Source organism: Hemicordylus capensis, chromosome 5, assembly GCF_027244095.1.
Source record: "Hemicordylus capensis ecotype Gifberg chromosome 5, rHemCap1.1.pri, whole genome shotgun sequence".
Lineage (NCBI taxonomy): Eukaryota > Metazoa > Chordata > Lepidosauria > Squamata > Cordylidae > Hemicordylus > Hemicordylus capensis.
The window spans coordinates 181,181,098-181,200,469 of NC_069661.1; the positions used below are offsets into that span (position 1 = coordinate 181,181,098).

A 19,372-nucleotide genomic window follows, 5' to 3' on the forward strand; every position below is an offset into this window, starting at 1 on the left:
TATTATAGGTGTTTCGTACTTGGGTGTGCAAGGTGCTGCATTGAATGTAAGTCATTAATTTAATTTAACATATATCCATACATGTCCATCCTTCCTTCCTTCCTTCCTTCCTTCCTTCCTTCCTTTATTTATTTACATTTTATATCCCGCTCTTCCTCCAAGGAGCCCAGAGCAGTGTATTGCATACTTAGGTTTCTCCTCACAACAACCCTGTGAAGTAGGTTAGGCTGAGAGAGAAGTGACTGGCCCAGAGTCACCCAGCTAGTATCATGGCTGAATGGGGATCTGAACTCAGGTCTCCCCGGTCCTAGTCCAGTACTCTAACCACTACACCACGCTGGCTCTTTTATGACTAAAAGTAGACAGGTGTAAAATGTAACAGTCATTTTACCCCACACCATTATCATTCAGAAGAAGCTATGTCAGGACTCAGTCATACCTAGATCCCAACGAGACCTCCAAGGAGGAAGAGCTTCTGGGCCCTGTAGGAGCCTTAAGCACCAACCACGATCCCATGACCTTTGAGGGATACATTGAACTTGTTCTGCATTGATGTTCTTCTTAAGGAACCTGAAATGTCAGGGAATATCACACCATCCATCTGGACCCCTGGCCTTTCTCTAGACCTTCCGTTATTGGCCCCAACAACAGTAGTGGTGCCGGATCTGGATCAGTAGTGGTGCTGGATCATTTCTGCGGTTCAGAAATGGTAGAGGAGTACCTGCCTGGCACGCCAAGGAATCATTACACATGGGCCTACTTGGGAGGAAGAAGCAAAACCTGAAGCAGGCTTGGATTGGGGCCCAACTAAGTCCATGAAGAGGGAGAGCTTCTTGGTCTCTCTTTTCTTGTTGTTTCTAATAATTTATTAAACATGCATTTTCATATCTTAGCATTCAAAATAACACAATGTACAACACCAATAATAGTAATCATATATTGATTTACCTTTACCCTCCCAACTTATTACAATTATTCACTCAAATCATACATCAGTTTTTATACACATATGAATTACCCCAATATCAGTGCCCCCAAATAATAACTATAAGAGAGAAAGCGAGATGAAAAAGCACAATACCCGAATTGCAGTGCCAGAGTTTGTCAGTCTCCACATAGGACAACGTTATGATGCGTATAATTCTCAAAATTCTTCCAAATTTCGTGGAATGTACCATCACTTCCTTTCTTAAATTTGAGATCCACAAGTCAGTTATTCACTGCTCCACCTCAGGAGATGCTTTTGTTTTCCAATTTTGAAGTATCTTTGCCAATACTATCACTCAAAAGGTCCTCAGTATCAGCTAGGTACTCACTGGTGCAACTGCAACAGTTCAGCATGAGCGATTTTCTAGAGCTAGCTCCTTGATCTCTGCCTCCAGTAGCCTCTGCATTTGCCTCCCTTTCCAGCCCTATGCTTCTGCCTTCCTGCCCTACTGTTGCAGGCAGCCACTCTATTTGCTCCTGTTTCCCATCCTAGCTCCCACACTGACCATGACCTGCAGTGCATGTGACCCACTTCTCCACCCTTGAGTAGTAAGCATGGATCAAGCCTATTCGTCAAGAATGTGGCAACATTGTCCACATATGACTTTTCCACACCAGCATCAAAACAGGTAGAACAGCTGATTAGATGTTTCTTCTGCCTAGTAGGGACAGTTCCAGCTGCCACCAGGAACAGAAGAAACCAGTTATGACCACCATTACACAGTCCAGTGGCAGCATTAAAAGCCTATCAAATTGAGTTAGATTCTAGCTTCTTCTGTGTGGTAATAATGACAAGTGAACTGACCAAAAGCATCACACAGCATAACTGCAAATGCTTCCAGAAAAGGGAAGCATTTCAGGGTAGGATAAAGAGTATGAGCTGATTCAAAGAGATGAGAAATGAATGGTCTTTTCAAGGATTTCTTCATGATACATTTAATGAAAATATATATATTTTGCAGTCCAGATTCAATTACCAGTCAGAGGAGCCCAACTGCCCAAATGAACGGTATCTGCTATATAGAGAATGGGCCCATCCTCGAAATATTTTCAAATTGCAACCCTTGGCTTTTGTTAGGTAAGTATGCATATGTATCAGAAATATTTAAGGGCTGCTTTAAATGTGACATATTTCCTCAGTAGATAAATATTCTATACGATGAAAACATACAAAGTATATTTATATATAGCATTACAAAGAGTATATATATAGATCAAGTCTGAAGATTGCACCTGGGTATATTTTGCTGTGAATGCACACAAGTGCCTTCACTACACATAATGGTATAAACATATTTTGCTTGCTTTTTCCTATACAGAAGCATCATATACATTGGGAAAAACCCACATTTGAGGGGTACACAGTAACTTTCACTAATAACTTATACACAGACTGAAGAATATTCTATTCTAAGTGATTTCTTTGAAATTCTTTGAAGATGGACATACAAAGAATTTGTATGCACATCCACCCCATTACGTTTTGTGAGCATGCTCACGTTACTTATATATCTTTGTGTCGATAACTGTTCTGCTAATTGTTCACCCCTGCTAACTAAGCAAAGAGTCATCTTTCAAAGTGGTGATTCTCTTATATTTAGCAGGGAGAGAGCAACTGGCCCTATCCAATCCCAGCGCAGCATCCCTCCAGTGGCTGTTGCTGGTATCTGCCTTATGTTTCTTTTTAGATTGTGAGTCCTTTGGGGACAGGGGACTATCTTCTTGATGTATTATTTATTTTTCTATGTAAACCGCTTTGAGAACTTTGGTTGACAAGTGATATATAGATATTATAATAGTAGTAGTAATAATAAATCAGAATGAAAGTCTCAATGGGAAGGAATAACTTATTTCAATTCCATTGAAATGTATGCAGCTAGATGAATGAATTTTTTAAAAAAATAAATCTACTCTGCTCTACCACTACAGCATGAGTCACAGCTGCCAAAAGCGAACCCCAAGCAAGAAAGCTGTTCTCCAAAATAGCTACATTTGGTCTTTAGCAAAATTCCACAGGAAGGGAATTTGAAGTCATGGAAAAACCACTAAGATGTCCCTTTACAAACTCTCATTTTAAGTGGAATTGTTATCATTGTACTCTTGGATAGGATTCCTTTCAGACAGGAAAGGACTATTCTTTTAATATCTGCATAACAACCAGAAATTAAACTGGTGATACTTTCCCCATCTCTGCATCTCCGTGCAGGGAAAGCTTTCTGTTTCATTTCTGCTTTGTACAGCGGTTATAAGCCTTGCTAGAAAACTTTTTAAAAATGGCATCATACCTGCCAACATGTTCCTGTTTTTGCATAATTTATGCAAATGTCAATTAATTTGTATTTTAAAATGTGTTTGTATCAACAGGAAATATTATGGTGAGAAAATTGGGATCTATTTTGCTTGGCTGGGTTTCTATACTCAGATGTTAGTCCTGGCAGCAATAGTTGGACTTGGATGCTTTTTATATGGATATTTCACAAAGGACAACTGTACCTGGAGGTAATCTATAACTATTCACGAAGACTAGCACAGTAGATAAACCCTATGAGATTGTGCAATGACCTCACTTCCCAGGGCCAGGGAGGGCTGGAGGGAAGGCAGGATCGCTCCTACCTTCCCCCCAGTGGTGGCTGGTGAGGACAGCACAGTGGGGTGGCGAGAGGTACCTTAAATAGTCTTTTCTTGTGATGCCACCAGCACTTGGATGCTGCAGGGAGCAGTGGTGCCCCACCCAACATTCCATGCAGTGGCTGTCCTGCCTACAACACTTACCCGGCCACCATGCATCCACAGTGGCCAGGTGAGTGCCTCTCACCACTGCCGTCACTGGCCACTGCTTCCCCCACACAAGTGCCGCTGCTGCCCTACTCACCACGCCACGTTCCCAGATGAGCACCCCAGCAGTGAGCAGCAGAACAACAGAGAGGCCAGGAGAAGGATGCCAGGCCTCCTGAAAGCCCACAATGCACCATACTGCTCATATTGTGTATTGGAGTCATGGTGTATTGAAGTCGTTCTAGAGGCCGGAGTGCTCCTTCTCCTGACCTCTGTGGCAACACAGGCTGCCCAAAGCCCAATCAGGGCTGCAGGCAGTCTTTGTTGCCCAAGTGGTGAGGTAGAAGGAGATGTGCATGCCCTTTTACCTCACTTTTAGCCCAGGTAAAAAACCCAGGCTACCCGGTGGGGCAGCACCAGGATTGAGCCCAATCTCATGCCACATGATCAGCACTACCCAGGTACGGCTTTGCAAGCCTGGGTAGGGCAACTTCTTATTTCTTTATTATTTATTTAACATATTTTTATACTGCCTAAAACTCACGTCTCTGGGCAATAAACAACAAAGCAAAACAAACAAACAGAAAAAGTTAAAACATTAGTTAAAATAAATGACAACAAAAAACTTAAAACTTTAGTTAAAACAATAAATGATACAGTAAAAGTTAAAACATTCCAACAATTTAAATTCTAAAACAACATTTTAAAACAATATTAAAACTGTTAAAACAATATTTAATTAAAAGTCTGGGTGAACAGATGCATCTTTAAAAGTTGTCAGAGATGGGGAGGCTCCTTTTTCAGCAGGGAGCACATTCCAAATCTTTGGGACAGCAGCCGAGAAGGCCTGTCTCGAGTAGCCGCCAGATGAGCTGGTGGCAACGGCAGTGGGACCTCTCCTGATGATCTCAATGGGCAGTGGAGTTCTCTTAAATACCCAGAGCCCAAGCCGTTCAGGTCTTTATAGGTTATAACCAGCACCTTGTATTTTGCCCAGAAACTTATCAGCAGCTAGTGCAAATCTTTTAATATGGGAGTAATATGGTCTCTCCAAGATGACCCAGAGACCAACCTGGATGCCGCATTCTGTACCAATTGTAGTTTCTGGACTACTGGCAGCCCCACGTAGAGTGCATTGCAGTAATCCAGTCTGGAGGTTACCAGCATATGTACCACTGTTCTGAGGTTGTTTATCTCAAGAAACAGACGCAGCTGGCATATCAGCCGAAGCTGATAGAAGGCATTTCTGGCCACTGCCTCAAGCTGGGAGACTAGGAAGAGGCTCGGATCCAGAAGCACCCCCAGACTGTGTACCTGTTCCTTCCGGGGAAGTGTGACCCCATCCAGAACAGGCAGATCAAACTCATCTCCCAAGTTTTGACCCTATACAATGAGTACCTCTGTCTTATCTGGATTCAGTCACAGTTTGTTATGCCTCATCCAGCCCATTACTGCCTCCAGTCAGGCATTTAGGGAGGTTATGCCCTCTCCCAATGATTGTTGCATATCAACTTGTGTGATATGCTATATTCTATACTATATAGCTTCTGAATAATTATGTTATATATAATCTATATATATATTTCTCTAAGGCATACCCATTGCTAATTCCATGTGTGGTAGCTCTTGCAAGAGTTCGCAAGTGAGCTGCCAGCAGGGGGAGAGGAAAGTGGTGGTGCCAGTGGTCAGGCGGGTCAGGCGGGAAACAAAACGGCTGGAGGGGAGAAAATGGTGGCGGCGTGAGGAGAAGAAAAAGGTGGTGGGCGGGTGGGGGAAACTAGAGGTTCAGATACTCTGTGCCTGACCCAGCTAGTTACTCTTGTTCCCTATCTTGGTGATTTTCACTATTGTTCAAGCAGGGGCGACTTCACCAAAAAACCCACCATGAACGTGAGAGCCATCGTGTGAGAGACCTTCGCACACTGCCCAGGCTGATGTGGCACTTTAAGAAAAGTGGAGCCCCCTCGAGCCCCAGCACGATCTTGGAGCATGAACATGGAGCACTGGGATTGGAAGTGTAGTCCTTCAGGGGCTTTCCCCTGGGGAAAGAACCAGGAAGGACTACAGTGTGGACAACTTCCAAGATGGCACTGGGGTTCGAGAAGCCTCTGTTTCTCTTAAAGGGGCCCATGAGTGCTGAATAAAGTACGACACGATGAGACGGCAACAATAACTTTAGAGCACAATCAGGGGGCTGTGTAGAGTATCCAATTTCAGCTGAAGCTGTATACAGGCCTAATGAACAATTAGTCAGGAAGTGGCACCTAGGGTCAGTGGGAGCTGCCACTGGCTCCCAGGCCTTGCCATGAAGAACACGACTCTATCTGAAATAAATATTTCTCCTGCCATGGCACAGATTACAGTCACTACCCCAGATTACATATTGAGGTGATTCTCACGATCGCCAAAAAGCGGGCTAAGGAAGCCTAACCCACTTTTTGGCGGTCATGTGCTGCCACAGGAGCCACGCGGCTCCCGGCAGCTAACTTGCCTAATTTCCCCTCCCCTAAGATGCACTCTGTTAATCTCTACTTCCTGACTGTGTATTGCCAGCCTCCCGGCCCTGGGGGTCTCTCTAGGATGCCCCGTGCGCTCACGTAGGGCATCATGGAACTTCCGGGGGCCACACAGCACCCGATGCCCACAGCCCCCACTGGCTCCATGACGGAGCCGGCAATCGTGTGGGTGCCCGATTTGGCCTCCGAGGGCCCCATGGACAATTGTCTGCAGGGAGAGCGGGCTAAGCCCGATCTCCCTTCAAACCCCCTAAAGGCGAGTCTCACTGATCATGAGACTCGCCTCAGTATCTCATTATTAAGAGCTGGATCCTATGCTTCATTGTGCTGAAAGAATGGTTTATAAGATTCAGCATGAAGATCCTAGTCACTATGCATTTGATGAGACCATTCTCATACAATCATTGCTTCTCCAGATTAGTGCAATCCTAAACCCCTCAGAAGTAAATCCCAGTGGCCCACATGTTGCATAGCCTAAGGGCAGCCCATTCTCTACAATTTTCTTGCAAATTTTCTGCCCAATTTACTGAATCTCAATTTTCTTTCTGCTTGTTTGTTTGATTTCTATACTGCCCTTCCAAAAATGGCTCAGAGTGGTTTACACAGAGAAATAATAAATAAATAAGATGGATGTTTGTTTTATAGTTTATCTTGAGTCCTCTTCAGTCTTTTAAGCATGCTCTTCTGGACATATGATAAGCATACAGATGAATATCAGTACCCTTTCCCCCCCTTGAACGTCCCAGCTGAAATAAATCAAGCTTTATTATAGTCAGAGACCAGACTGAAATAAATGGAGGATTCCACTGTGGAAATAATTCCACACTATCAAATGTTAACCTGGTTTATGAGTTCATTTTTTTTGAGGAACTCATTATAAATAAAATAAATACTAACTGGCAGATACAAAGAAGAAATACTAAGAGTTTATTAGACAATGGAGATTAGATTAGCTGCCTAGTAATAACAGAGGATAAGATATTCCATTTCCTGAAGCCAAATTTGCCTTTGGAATCCTGTCAGCGGGGGAAAGCCACTAGGAGTGTGTGACTTGGAACATGAAGTATTGGATGGGGAAAGGATTGACTCTTGACCAAATCATTTTTCCAACCCCAGTTCCTCTATAAGCTGATTTTCCTATTTAAAAGGCTGCTGGGGTAATGTTACAATCTGCATGTAAAATCTGCTTTGGAGTGACTGTAAATTGTAAATCTAAGAAAAGATGGTTGGTACAATGGCTTATGAAAGCAATGCATTTAGCAATTTGTTAAAACTGAGTTATATAATTTGACTTTTTTAAAATAAAAAAAACTATTTTTAGCCAAGAGGTATGTGACCCTAACATAGGAGGAACCATCATCATGTGCCCACAATGTGATAAGGCATGTCCGTTTTGGAGCCTCGCCATCACCTGTGAATCATCCAAGGTAACATGACCTCTTACAGTAAACTCTTTTCCGTTCTTCTCCCCATGCATCAGGTAGCTCAGTCCTATTTCAAGAGAGCTTTTCTATCAAAGGTAGAGTGCTAGAGGCTTATGGTGTCTTTGTGGAAATTGAGAAGTGTACTGCAATAGGAGCTATCAATATAAGCAACATTGTTCCTGGGGAAAATCAGAGCAGACTTAAAAGATATGAGAATGTCTCCCCACTTATCATTTTCAGCAGCCAAGATTATTTCTCCTGAGCCAAATCCTGTAGCTCCTGTAGTATATTTCTATATTCCATGTGCCTGCTCAGCTAAACAGGGTTGGCTTAGTAAAGCAGACTTAGGAAAACTGAAACTCCATTAACATGAATTGCACTCAGATACCCATGACTTTTGTTCTGAACAACTCTTGGCTCCAAAGGAAGAGTTATAGTCTGATGTTACTCATGGTCTTGGCACAAAACCTCTTTTTAGTTCATAAAAGAAATAGAACTGTACTAGCATATTTGTTCCATTCATTGTTAGCTTCACACATTAGAATCAAAATGTAACGGATAAGAAAGGAGTAAATGTAAAATAAAATAAAGTTAGATGTGAGAGATTCTTTGAAAGCATTTCAAAACAATGTTCTTGTTAAATAGACCCAAATGATTATCATGTGATAAGCTTATCGCGTTCTATTTGCCTTCCATTTTGTTGATAGAGAAAGAATGCAACATCTGGAGCAGCTGATATGAGATATTTGTTTTTACATAGTCGCTTTATCATCTGATAGTCACTTCATCACCTGTCATAACATGAGAATCCCCCTTAGGCAGTTTAAATCTACCCTTGTTTTTCGTTTGCTCTGCTTTTTTAATATACGTATTTAATGTTGCTAACACTGAAATAGTGTGTCTCTATTTTCAGGATGATTAGTAGGTTTCAGAATTGTTCTGCCTTTTTAAAAAATCCCACATATAGGATATTCAAACATTTTATATAATGTTGCTGTGAATTTCATATATATATATATATATATATGGGGAAACACTAAATAGCTGAAAATGTTTCTTTAACCATAAAGAATAAAGGCCTACCCATGATATTTTCATACAGCAGTAGGCTGCACACACATTGAAGCCATCTGATGACCCTCTTTCTCCTCCAAGTAAAAAGGGGGTCCGCTGATTAACTGGAGGGTTCAAAAGCAGGAGATCACCTAAAGGCGCAGTAGGGAAATGACTTGACTAGCAAGCCAGAGGTTACCAGTTTAAATCGCTGGTATGTTTCCCAGACTAAGGGGAAACACCTATATTGGGCAGCAGCGATATAGGAAGATGCTGAAAGGCATCATCTCATACTGTGCGGGAGGTACAATGGTAAACTCCTCCTGTATTCTACCAAAGACAACCACAGGGCTCTGTGGGCACTAGAAGTCGACACTGACTCAATGGCACACTTTACCTTTACCTTACAGAAGCAGGAAGGGGAGGCCCAGTTTCAGTCTTCCAATCAACAGATAACCAGTGTGGTCAGAGATGATGGCACTGACCATCTGTTAGACATTTGTGTGCATACTGCAGGAATCCTGGGTATAGAACTCCATGTGATGGAGTTATCATCCATGGGGTTATCATCCTACTGCAGCTATCTGTACGGTGCTAGAAAGGATGCATGAAACAATTTTCTGTAGATGGGGAGAGCAACTTTCTCAATCCAACACAGCACAGCATCCCTCCAGTGGTTCTTCCTGGTATCTACTTTATATTTCCTTTTAGATTGTGAGCCCTTTTGGGATAGGGAAGCATTTTATTTATTCATTTTTTTAAAATGTTGTCAAAAAGTGGTATATAAATATTCATAGTAGTTGTAGTTTACTCCACTGTCTCTCTTCCTAACTCTTCCCCTTCTCCTTCACTTTGTGGGGTGCACTCTGTCTGCCTGTTCTCCACCACCACCACCACTGTTACTCCTGCAGCAGTGAACAGCGTCGCCAGCTTCGCCTGCCCAGTGTTGCCACTGTTGCTTCTGCAGCACCATATGGCTTCTCCCTCTCAGCATCATCCATTGATGGTTTCTTTAGCTTTATTCATTCCAAAATGGAGGAGACAAGTGCAGTGCTGGGGATAGGTGAAGAGTGAGAAAGCTATAGAAGTTGGTCGCTGCTGCAGAAGTGGCAGTGGCAGATGGCGGGATGGATTGTGGGTAGGCAGAAGAAGCCAGACACTGCTGCAAGAGCAGCAGCAGTGAGAGTGGGAGGGTGAAACAGGTCATTGCAGCAGAAGAAGTGGTGGTGGCCAGGCAGGTAGAACATGCCCTGGAGAGAGGAGAAGAGGGGAAAGAGGAAGAAAGGGGGTGGCGGCAGCAGGCACTGACCCAGGGGGTGGGACTGGCCATGGCGGGGCTGGCAGTACAAGGTGGACAAAGCAGGAGAGAAGAGAAGGGGCAGCAGAGGGGAGGAAGGCTGGTGGCAACAAGCTGGCAAGAGGTCAGTTGGATAGTGCTCGTGGCAGGGGGCAGGACAAAGTGCCCAGACAACATTCCACAGCATGCTCAACGCTTGAGGCAACCATCTTACACTGCCTCATAAACTTGCCCAGTTCTGAACAGGGGCCAACATCCTGACTAATGAAGCACTTGCAGAAAGATGTCACATTCGCACAAAGCTGCTGCACTAGCTACTTGTGAAGTCTGGGGCTTGAATTCTGGACTAGTGTTGTGCTATCCAGCCATGTTTCTGCTTGTACAACAATATGCAAATATGTTTGTTTTAAATTTGTTTGAACTTGCACACAATTGCACCAACCCCGGGGGGGGGATTAGTGCAGTCATTCGATCTTGCAGTAGCACAACTATGCTCACCACACAAGCACTTCATTAGTTAGGATGTCAGCCAGTAATTGCGCAGCAGTGATTCTAACAAAAAAGAGTTTACTTTTTTTTCATGTGTCAAAAAACAAAACAAAACACCAGGATTCCATTTTAAGCTATTGTTTCTTAATATTTTCCAGAAACTGTGTATATTTGATAGTTTTGGAACACTTGTGTTTGCAGTATTTATGGGAATATGGGGTAAGTTAATTTTAATTATATTATTTTTATGGGATGAAATGTATTTATTTAATCCAGGTCAAAGCAGTAACATTGGTCTCAACATGTAACTCTGTTTATAACAGCTTCTGTTATATTTCATATCAATGGTATAGTATGGAACTATGCATGGAGATTATGTGCAGACGTCACAAAATCAGCCTAGGTTTCTTATCCAGATAAGAAGAAAACTTGGGAAACAATCCATCCTCAGCCCCAGGACAGCTGAGTACACAGGGATTGATTAGCATTAGTCAGTCAGTGGAAATATTTTGAACTGAGGAAGCACTTTTCTTACTATTAGATGTCCCTGTTACTTTGTTGCATGGCTATCATATCAGGGACTGCAATGTGCACTTGAACATATGAAAATTGGCACAGGGGCCAGTGGGTATGTCTCTGATCATTCTCTCTACGTGTTCATTAGTACCTGAATGTATGTGTGGACAAGACTTCCAGTGTCACACCCCAGCACATTCAGAGCCATTTGCATATTACACTGAATGAGCTGATAGCTGAAGTGGCAGAAAACTGTACTGGACTTCAGACTGCAGGTGGAAGGGAAGAGGTTCATATTTTTGAATACTCCCCTGTATTTAAAAAGAAATTTCCATGAAGTCAACCAACATATTAGGAATATAGCTGTATGATTAAGAAAAGAGCTAGGAAATTATCATTACTGAACAGCATCCAGAGTAGTGTTGCCCCAGTGTTAGATTGTTTTATTTATACTGATTCTGCCCCCTTTTCTCTGCTGCTTTCAATACCCTCTCAAAAAAATACATCCCTGAGGGCTGGGGGACCATCAAGGACATACATGCAGGTAGTAAAAGCGGGGGAGGGGGGGATTGTGAAAAATCATTCCATGAGTGAAACATTCCAACATGAGGACAGTATTAGTTGATGATGCTCTTTATCTTTCCTTCCTTCTTAATTTCTGCCCTGAGCCATTTTTGGAGGGGTGGTATAAATAAATAAATAAATTCGGTAGTTGATATACTCAGCAGCGTAGGGTGGCTGGCAGTGGCCCATGTGTGGCTGCCGCCGTGGCTCCCTGACCCCACTCCCCATGTCTGATGTCAGATGCAGGGGCCCACATAGCCATGCCCCTACATCTGACGTCAGACACGGGGGACGTGGTCTCCCTCCAAAACAGGGCTGCGCAGCCCCATTGGGAAGGGAGAGCAGTCTGCACTGAGTTGGGCAGCATGAGCCAGAGTGACTCTCCCTGCCTTAAAGGCAGGGAGAGCCATTCCAGCCACGCTGCCAGTGCATTGGTAGTGAGACCAGGAGCGGTTCTCTCTGCCTTTAAGAGAGAGTCAAAATAATGCCTCCACATCTGACATCAGACGTGTCTGGGGCTGCACTCACGGTCTCTGATTGGTGGCGTCCCGGGTTCTTTGAACCCATTTGTGCAATGGTGGTTCTGCTCCTGGATATACTAGGCATGCAGCAATTGTAAGCAATCTTATGGTAAGAAAAGCATTTCTTTAATCAGGGTGTTGCCATTGGCTGACTAATATTGCCTTCAGTGGCCAAAGTAGTTTACTCAGAAAACATTTTGATTCACTGAACTAATGCTAGTTACAAGGTCATTGATTAGTTTTAATAAGTTGTTTTTAATCACAGTTCTTGCACTGAATTGCACAGTATGTGAAGCAAGATTTAGTTTGCTGGAAATTTAGATGGATGCAATGAGGTGATGTAACATTTTAATCAAATGTTGATGCAAAGAACATGCTTTTTTCATTAAATGTGTTGTAGCTGAATTCTCCAATACTAATCATTTTCTAAAGTGTTTATGTTAAATATAATGTAAAGGTTTTCCAGTAATTTATTAATAATGTACTAGGCCAGTGCTGCACAGTTCCTGAATATTGATAATGATGATCATTATAAGAATGGGCTTAACAAAGTATCATCCACCAATCAAGTGCTTAACAGTTGGCTAGACTGGAAAATACTTTACCTGACCAGATCAGACCAGACCATGTGATAAAGATATGCATATCTCCCCCACCCAATACACCATCCTTTAATTGAGGTATAGGAGCACAATTCATTCAAACTGCTCTTCTACGTATGGTCCAAATATTAATTGGAAATAAAATTTGGGTGGTTTGTATGATCCCCCCCTGCAACTAAGGAACAGTATGTTGGTGAAGGGAAGTGTGCATGCTTACAGCACACTTACATGTTTATCATGCTGAGCAAAGTATAATCCAAATCAGCAACATGCTGCCTGGAACTAAACAGCTGATTAGCTTTGATGCACTGGAGAACATTTTCATTAAACATGGGGATTTTCAGTAACCATGATTTAACAGTACTTCTGTTATTTTAGCATCCTGTATAAACAACATATACATTTTCCACACCCTGCTGTGTTAGAATGGATACAAATTTCAAAGCCTGGCTTCTGATCCTGATCAATGGATATCAGATCTAGATTACTTAAGGCCAATGCCAGCATAAGACTTAATTGTAGCAATGGTAAGAGCAGAAGCAATATATGCCAAAGAAGCTTGGACATTCCATGGCCAGACTATGATCCCTTAACCATGGTTAACATAAAAATATACGAAGAGCCATGCTGAATCAAGCCCAAGGCCTACCCAGCAGCATTCTGTATCTCACAGTGGCCCATCCACCAGATGCTAGGGATGTGCACGCAACTGCGGCAGGGGGGCTTGAAGTTGGCCGAGGTCTCCCTTTAAGAGCGGGGGAGGGTGCACTTACCCCTCCTGCCACTTTCCCCCCGCTGGCATAAAGGGTATGATATGACCAGAAGGATATGACCGGAAGTTGACGACATGCCTGCATGCGCAGGCACAGGCACACATCATGGACAGACGCACACCCGTGCCGGCACGCACAGGCATGTTGGCAACTTCCAGTCATATCCAGAAGACAAGGGCAACGGGGCAGCAGAGAGGTATGCTGCCACCCCAATGGGCATTAAGAAACACAGACACTGGCAGGGGGGAGGAACGGCAGGAGGGGTAAGTGCATCCTCCCCCACTCTTAAAGGGAGACCCCCGCCACCTTCGAACTGGCAGAACTGCCGGTTCTTCAAAGCAGTTCGGAGGCCCATAAAGGGCCCATAAAGGTTCTGTGCACATCCCTACCAGATGCTTCTGGGAAACCCAGAACCAGGAGACGATGGTACACCCCCTATCACATGTTGCTTCTCTGATGTTAAAGAGGTTGGCAGCATTACATCTACAAAACAGTTAAAATATTTATAATAAAAGGACCCTACTGTTTAAATAAAATCTCTGCTCGTCCCAGCTCAGATTGTCAAGATTCTAACAAAAGCTGGAATGGAGGAAAGCTACATAAAAGTATATATCCCCAGCAGTACTGGGTGGTGAGCACCAGTTAGGGAGGTGGTGAAGGTGAGAAAATACCACTTTAGCTGACAGCAAAATTAGTCACCACTGTAATAACCCCATCAAATGGCCTCTCTGCATGCACAGAGACCAACTGAGTAGCAAGGGCGAGTCAGTTTCCCCACGGGATGCCAGATCTAGAGCCTCCATCCCACATGGCATCTGAGGTACTGGTGGCAGCTAAGTTTGCCGCTGATTAAAGTGATATTTTCCCACCCTCACACACACACGCCTAGAGCGGTGTTCATGGGCTGCTACCGGTGTGCTTTCAGATACTCCAGAAAGTGTTGCAGTGAGCTGGCAGATATGCAGAAATTCTTCTGCAAACAATCTGAAGCAGAAATGGATCCCTGAAATCTAACAATCTTGCAAGAGATTATTAATTTATTGTATGGAGAAGTCTAAAATTGCCTCCCCTTGTATGGACAGAAATGAAATACAGGCAGCCCTTGATATTCGCGGCGGTTCCGTTCTTGCCCATAGGGGCTGTTAATGAAACTGCCTCGAGGGTGATTAGCCTGCACCCCCTAGTTCGGGAAAATGTGGGGAATTTAGCTCAAAAGAGGAGACAATTCCAATCAGCCTTAATTTGTGCAAACATATGAACTCAAGAAAATCAGCTTGAGAGAGAGGTTTGAATTAAACAAAAAAGAGTGTATTAAAACTAAAATCAGACTAAATTACTATGTGGCCCTAGTTTAAAGGCACTACAAATATGCTAAGAAACAGACTATTGTAAGGCACATTTAGCTTAAAGTTCCAAATTTTGTGTAAATTCCCAGGCGGGGCTAGAGAGGTACTTAAAGACAGAGGGGCAAGATTTCAGAAATAAGAGAAAGAGATAGGTTCAGCCTTGAAGAAGCTGGGCATGAGGCTATATCACTTGTCTTGAAGAGGGGAACCCCAAGGCAGAGTTTCTTGTTGCAATCTGCTGGGGTCCAGAGTGATAGGAATAAGGGAACACTGACATGTTTTGCAGTGGGAGTCCCAGGTGTAATAATACACAAGGAAGCACACTGGGTTATGGAATTAGGGATACTTATATCCCAAAATGTGCCTTGCAAGTATATTTCATTTGTCCTGCTCTGCTGTACAGGGGAGCCCAGACAACCTTTTTTTGGAATGCATTGTGTCTTAGTCCTTCCTTGTTAGGAATGTGTGTGAATCTCCTGTGGCATTCAGGGCTGATTGTGAGGACAATTGGAGTGTGCAAGTGTGTTTAAAGAATATCCTGTACTGGGAAGGGCTTCCCAATAATTCTATCAACAGTTTCAATAAGCACCTCTTCAAAGTTATGTCACTATTGTAACGGAGGCTGCAGATAAGAAACTTGTCTTTTCTGTCTTTTCTCCCTGGCCTGATGGCCAGGTATTGTCTCTCTTTGAGGAAGAGGAGAGTTTAGATTTCATTCCAAGGCCGAAATGATCTTAGATGCCAGACACCTGCAGTAGCTAGTCCTGGGAGTCTGCTTAGCTGGGCACCCTCATAGAGATTGTGAAGCTAACCCCCTTTCCAATTTGTGGGGCTTGTAGTCAAATCTAGGGGTGACCAGTCCACTGCCAACTAAGTGACTTGTCCCCATGTGTAACATAGACTGGGAGCTCACATTGTTGTGCAGCTCCTGAGCATAGCAAAAGTGCAATCTCCAAGCCTGGAGAAGCAGTTGCAACCAGGAATACAGAAACCGCAAATAATGAAACCTTACCCCTATAGGAATCTAAGGGTTAGGTTCCTAACCAAAGAGGGGGGGCAAAAAAGCAAGAGAGGCAGAAATAAAAGGATAAAAGTACTGAACCTTATTCTTCTGGACTCCAGATCTCCAGCAGTGCCCTCCCAACTCTGGAAACAGTTGAATACTCACCATTTTTTAAGAGCCACAAAATGGCTCTCCTCTGTAAAATGATAGCTGGAAATGACATCAGAAATAATTTCTGGGTCAATTCTGGCTGCTCAAAACCGCAAATAGGCAAATTTCGTCTATTTTTCTACCTACGGATAAAGAAACTAGGATTCTAACACCCAACCGCAGATATGCAAAACCGCAATCTGCAAGTCCACGGATCATGAGGTCCACTGTATCACCTCCCAAAAGCTCCAATTAATCCCAGCAATTGTTTTCTAAAGAAATAGGTATTCCCCTCATAAAAACTTGGCACAATTCCACTAGCCCGGAAGATTTTAATCCTTTTTTTTTTTTAATGGCCTAAAGTGGCAAAGAAAACTAAGAGCACTTTGATTAGGATGCCTAGCTTTGAGCAGTACTCATATATTGTATGTTTATCTTTTGGGTAGTTACTTTGTTCTTGGAGTTCTGGAAACGGCGGCAGGCTGAGCTGGAATATGACTGGGACACAGCTGAGTTCTTAGAGCAAGAAGAGCAAATACGCCCAGAGTATGAAGCAAGCTGCCATCACATAGTAGTAAATGAAATTACACAGGTAAGGAACAGATTTTGTAATATTTGTGCTTGGGAATATTATTTTTAAAACTGTTGGATCACATGAGTAACAGGGATGATGGAAGTTGTAGTCCAACATCTGCAGGAGGGAGCACAGTTTAACCCTTTTACTTCTGTATTGTTTTCCTGCTGAAAATTCCCTTCATAAGGTTTCTGTGGTTCCCCACATGTCATTTGCTTCAATGGGATTTTTGCTTGGGGAAAGCAGGTTCTGGAAGAAAAGCAGCATGGAAGCAAAGGATTAAACAACCCCCACCTGTGTGCTGGATTGCACATACTTTCCCATTGCATTAAAGGGAAATTAACCACAAAACTACTGCTATGGATATTTATATACCACTTTTCAACAAAGTTCTTCAAGTGGTTTACACAGAAAAATATATAAGGATGTAATAACATGTTTAATGTCATGTCTAGTTGGCCCTCAGTTTTTAGAAGTTGTTGTAAATCTTTTAGCTCGGCTCACCCAACAGGGTTTACAACCCCCTTCAGTACTCCCCCTGTAGGTTAACAGAAAGCAGCAGCGAAGCTACACAAAGGAAAATAAAAGGCTCACAAAGAAAATAGTAAATGAATTAAGTCCCCCTGAACTGAACTAGGTACCCCCCTCTAACAATAACTGAGTAATAACTGAAAAGAAAACACAGAGCGAAGAACACCAGAAACAAGGAATTAACAGAACAAAGCAGGAAAGCATAAACAAGGGCAAACTGGAATTCAGAAAAGTCAGGAATTCAGAATAGCACACGGACTGCAGTCAGTGACGTTTCTAGCAGCATCTGAGCAATTGACAGACTGCTAAATATATATGGTTCAAGAGAACCAGCAGCCAATCAGGCTTCCCTGAGTCAGCACTTCTGCTTCCTTTCTTGTTATTTCCTGCGCCTGCGTGACTCCCACTGAGCCTGCCTCTTGAGATGTCTTCTCAAGACAGGTGAAATCCCAGGCTTCTCCTCTTCAGAAATCATGTCTGGCAGCTGTTCCAAATCCTCAGGTCCAGAGTCTGGTCTCCCTGCCAAATCCTGTTGCTGTGCCTCTGAGCCCTCACTAGCAGGTGAATCCTCCTGCTTTGACTCTTCTGAGTCAGAAGTCTGAGCCATGACAGAAGTTGAAAGCTGAAAGATGCTCTGAACATGAACAAGTAGTGCTGGTAAGAACTAATCTGCCTACTTTCCTTTCACTTTCCCTACAACTGGACTAAATTTGGTCCAAATTGGTTAGGCAGTTCATAAGCTAGCCCATTTCAACATGAAACGTTCACACATCCGTCATCTTGAATTGGGTGGATGACATAATCACAAACTATTCCTGTGAGGTATCTGTATGTGTCCCTACAACTTGTAATTTGTGATGATGTCATCCACCCCAATTCAAGATGGTAGATGCATGAACGTTTGGGGAGCAAGTGAGACAACTGTACCAAATCTGGTCCAAATTTATTCCCACTTGCACCGCAAATGTTCACACATCCACCATCTTGAATTGGGGTGAATGACATCATCACAAACTACACTGTTGAGGTGTCCCTATGTGTCCCTGCAACTGTACCAGATTTGGTCCAAATTGGTTAGGCAGTCCATAAGTTAGCCTATTTGTACTTCAAATGTTCATGCATCTGCCATTTTGAATGATGATATCATTGCAAACTATGCTATTGAGCTGTCCCTATGTGTTCCTACAGCTTTAGCACACTTAGTTCAAAACATTTAGGCAGCTCACAAGAAGGCAAAGCCCAGTTATGCCTTTAACATTCATGCCTCCACCATCTTGAATGGGGTGGATGACACCATCACAAACCATGTCATTGAGGTGCCCCTCTCTACAACTGTTCCAAATTTGGTTCAAATCAGATAGGTGGTTCACAAGTAAGCCCACTTGAACCTCAAACATTCATGTGTCCGCCATCTTGTATTGGGGTGGATGACATCATCACAAACTACACTGTTGAGGGGTCTCCATGTGTCACCCACTACAATTGTACCAAATTTGGTTCAAATCAGTTAAGACGGTCCACAAGTTAGCCTGCATCAAATGTTCACACATCCACCATCTTGAATCAGGGTGGATGACATCATTACAAATTATGCCATTGATATGTCCCTACAACTATACCCAATTTGGTTCATATTGGTCCAGGCATTGCAAAGTTGATAGGGACAGAGAGAGAGAGAGAATGCCAGGTGATCTCATAAATCTTTCCTTAAAGAAAGTAGGCTAAAAATTGAAATTGCATCAAGGTTGTTATAAAGGTCAGAGGCTTACTTCACTTAGATGTCATGTAATAACATTGTCTTTGATGACGTTATTAGAAGACATCTAAGTGATTATTACATAACACATAACCGATTGCCATTACAAATGTCACGAAATAAACACCATATTTGTTTTTTCTAGTCATTATGTTGATTTTTGCCATCTTGGAGATGGCCGACTTTCTCTATACTATGCATTGAACTTTTTTGCAGATAATTATTGGAGAAACTAGAGTGCACGCAACAAAATGATCTTTTGATACAGATGAGTGATTGTATCCTCAGGGAAAAGAGTGATAATGGGGAGTTTCGTTTAGGACACAAGTAGGCAATTGGGTAATACTCTTTAGCATTTTCTGAGTACCGTACTGTATACTAAATCACAATTTATAATATAGGTAATGAGTAGAGACAACCGCTGATTTTAATTACCTAGTAAATTTTTCATATCAAAACTCTATGTCAGAAGAGAGACTATTCCAAATGGAACGT

At 42.8% G+C, this 19,372-nt stretch overlaps 1 protein-coding gene across 3 annotated transcripts in view; it reads left to right on the forward strand.

Moving 5' to 3' along the window:
- The window catches only part of ANO6 (anoctamin 6), a 108,595-nt gene that overhangs the window by 52,258 nt on the left and 36,965 nt on the right, over window positions 1-19,372 (forward strand). For all 3 annotated transcript variants that reach the window (XM_053256478.1, XM_053256479.1, XM_053256480.1), the window contains 5 exons: window positions 1,950-2,065; window positions 3,352-3,486; window positions 7,600-7,705; window positions 10,700-10,760; window positions 16,463-16,608. In XM_053256478.1, coding sequence (XP_053112453.1) covers window positions 1,950-2,065; window positions 3,352-3,486; window positions 7,600-7,705; window positions 10,700-10,760; window positions 16,463-16,608 — 564 coding nt within the window. The remainder of the gene's footprint in view (window positions 1-1,949; window positions 2,066-3,351; window positions 3,487-7,599; window positions 7,706-10,699; window positions 10,761-16,462; window positions 16,609-19,372) is intronic.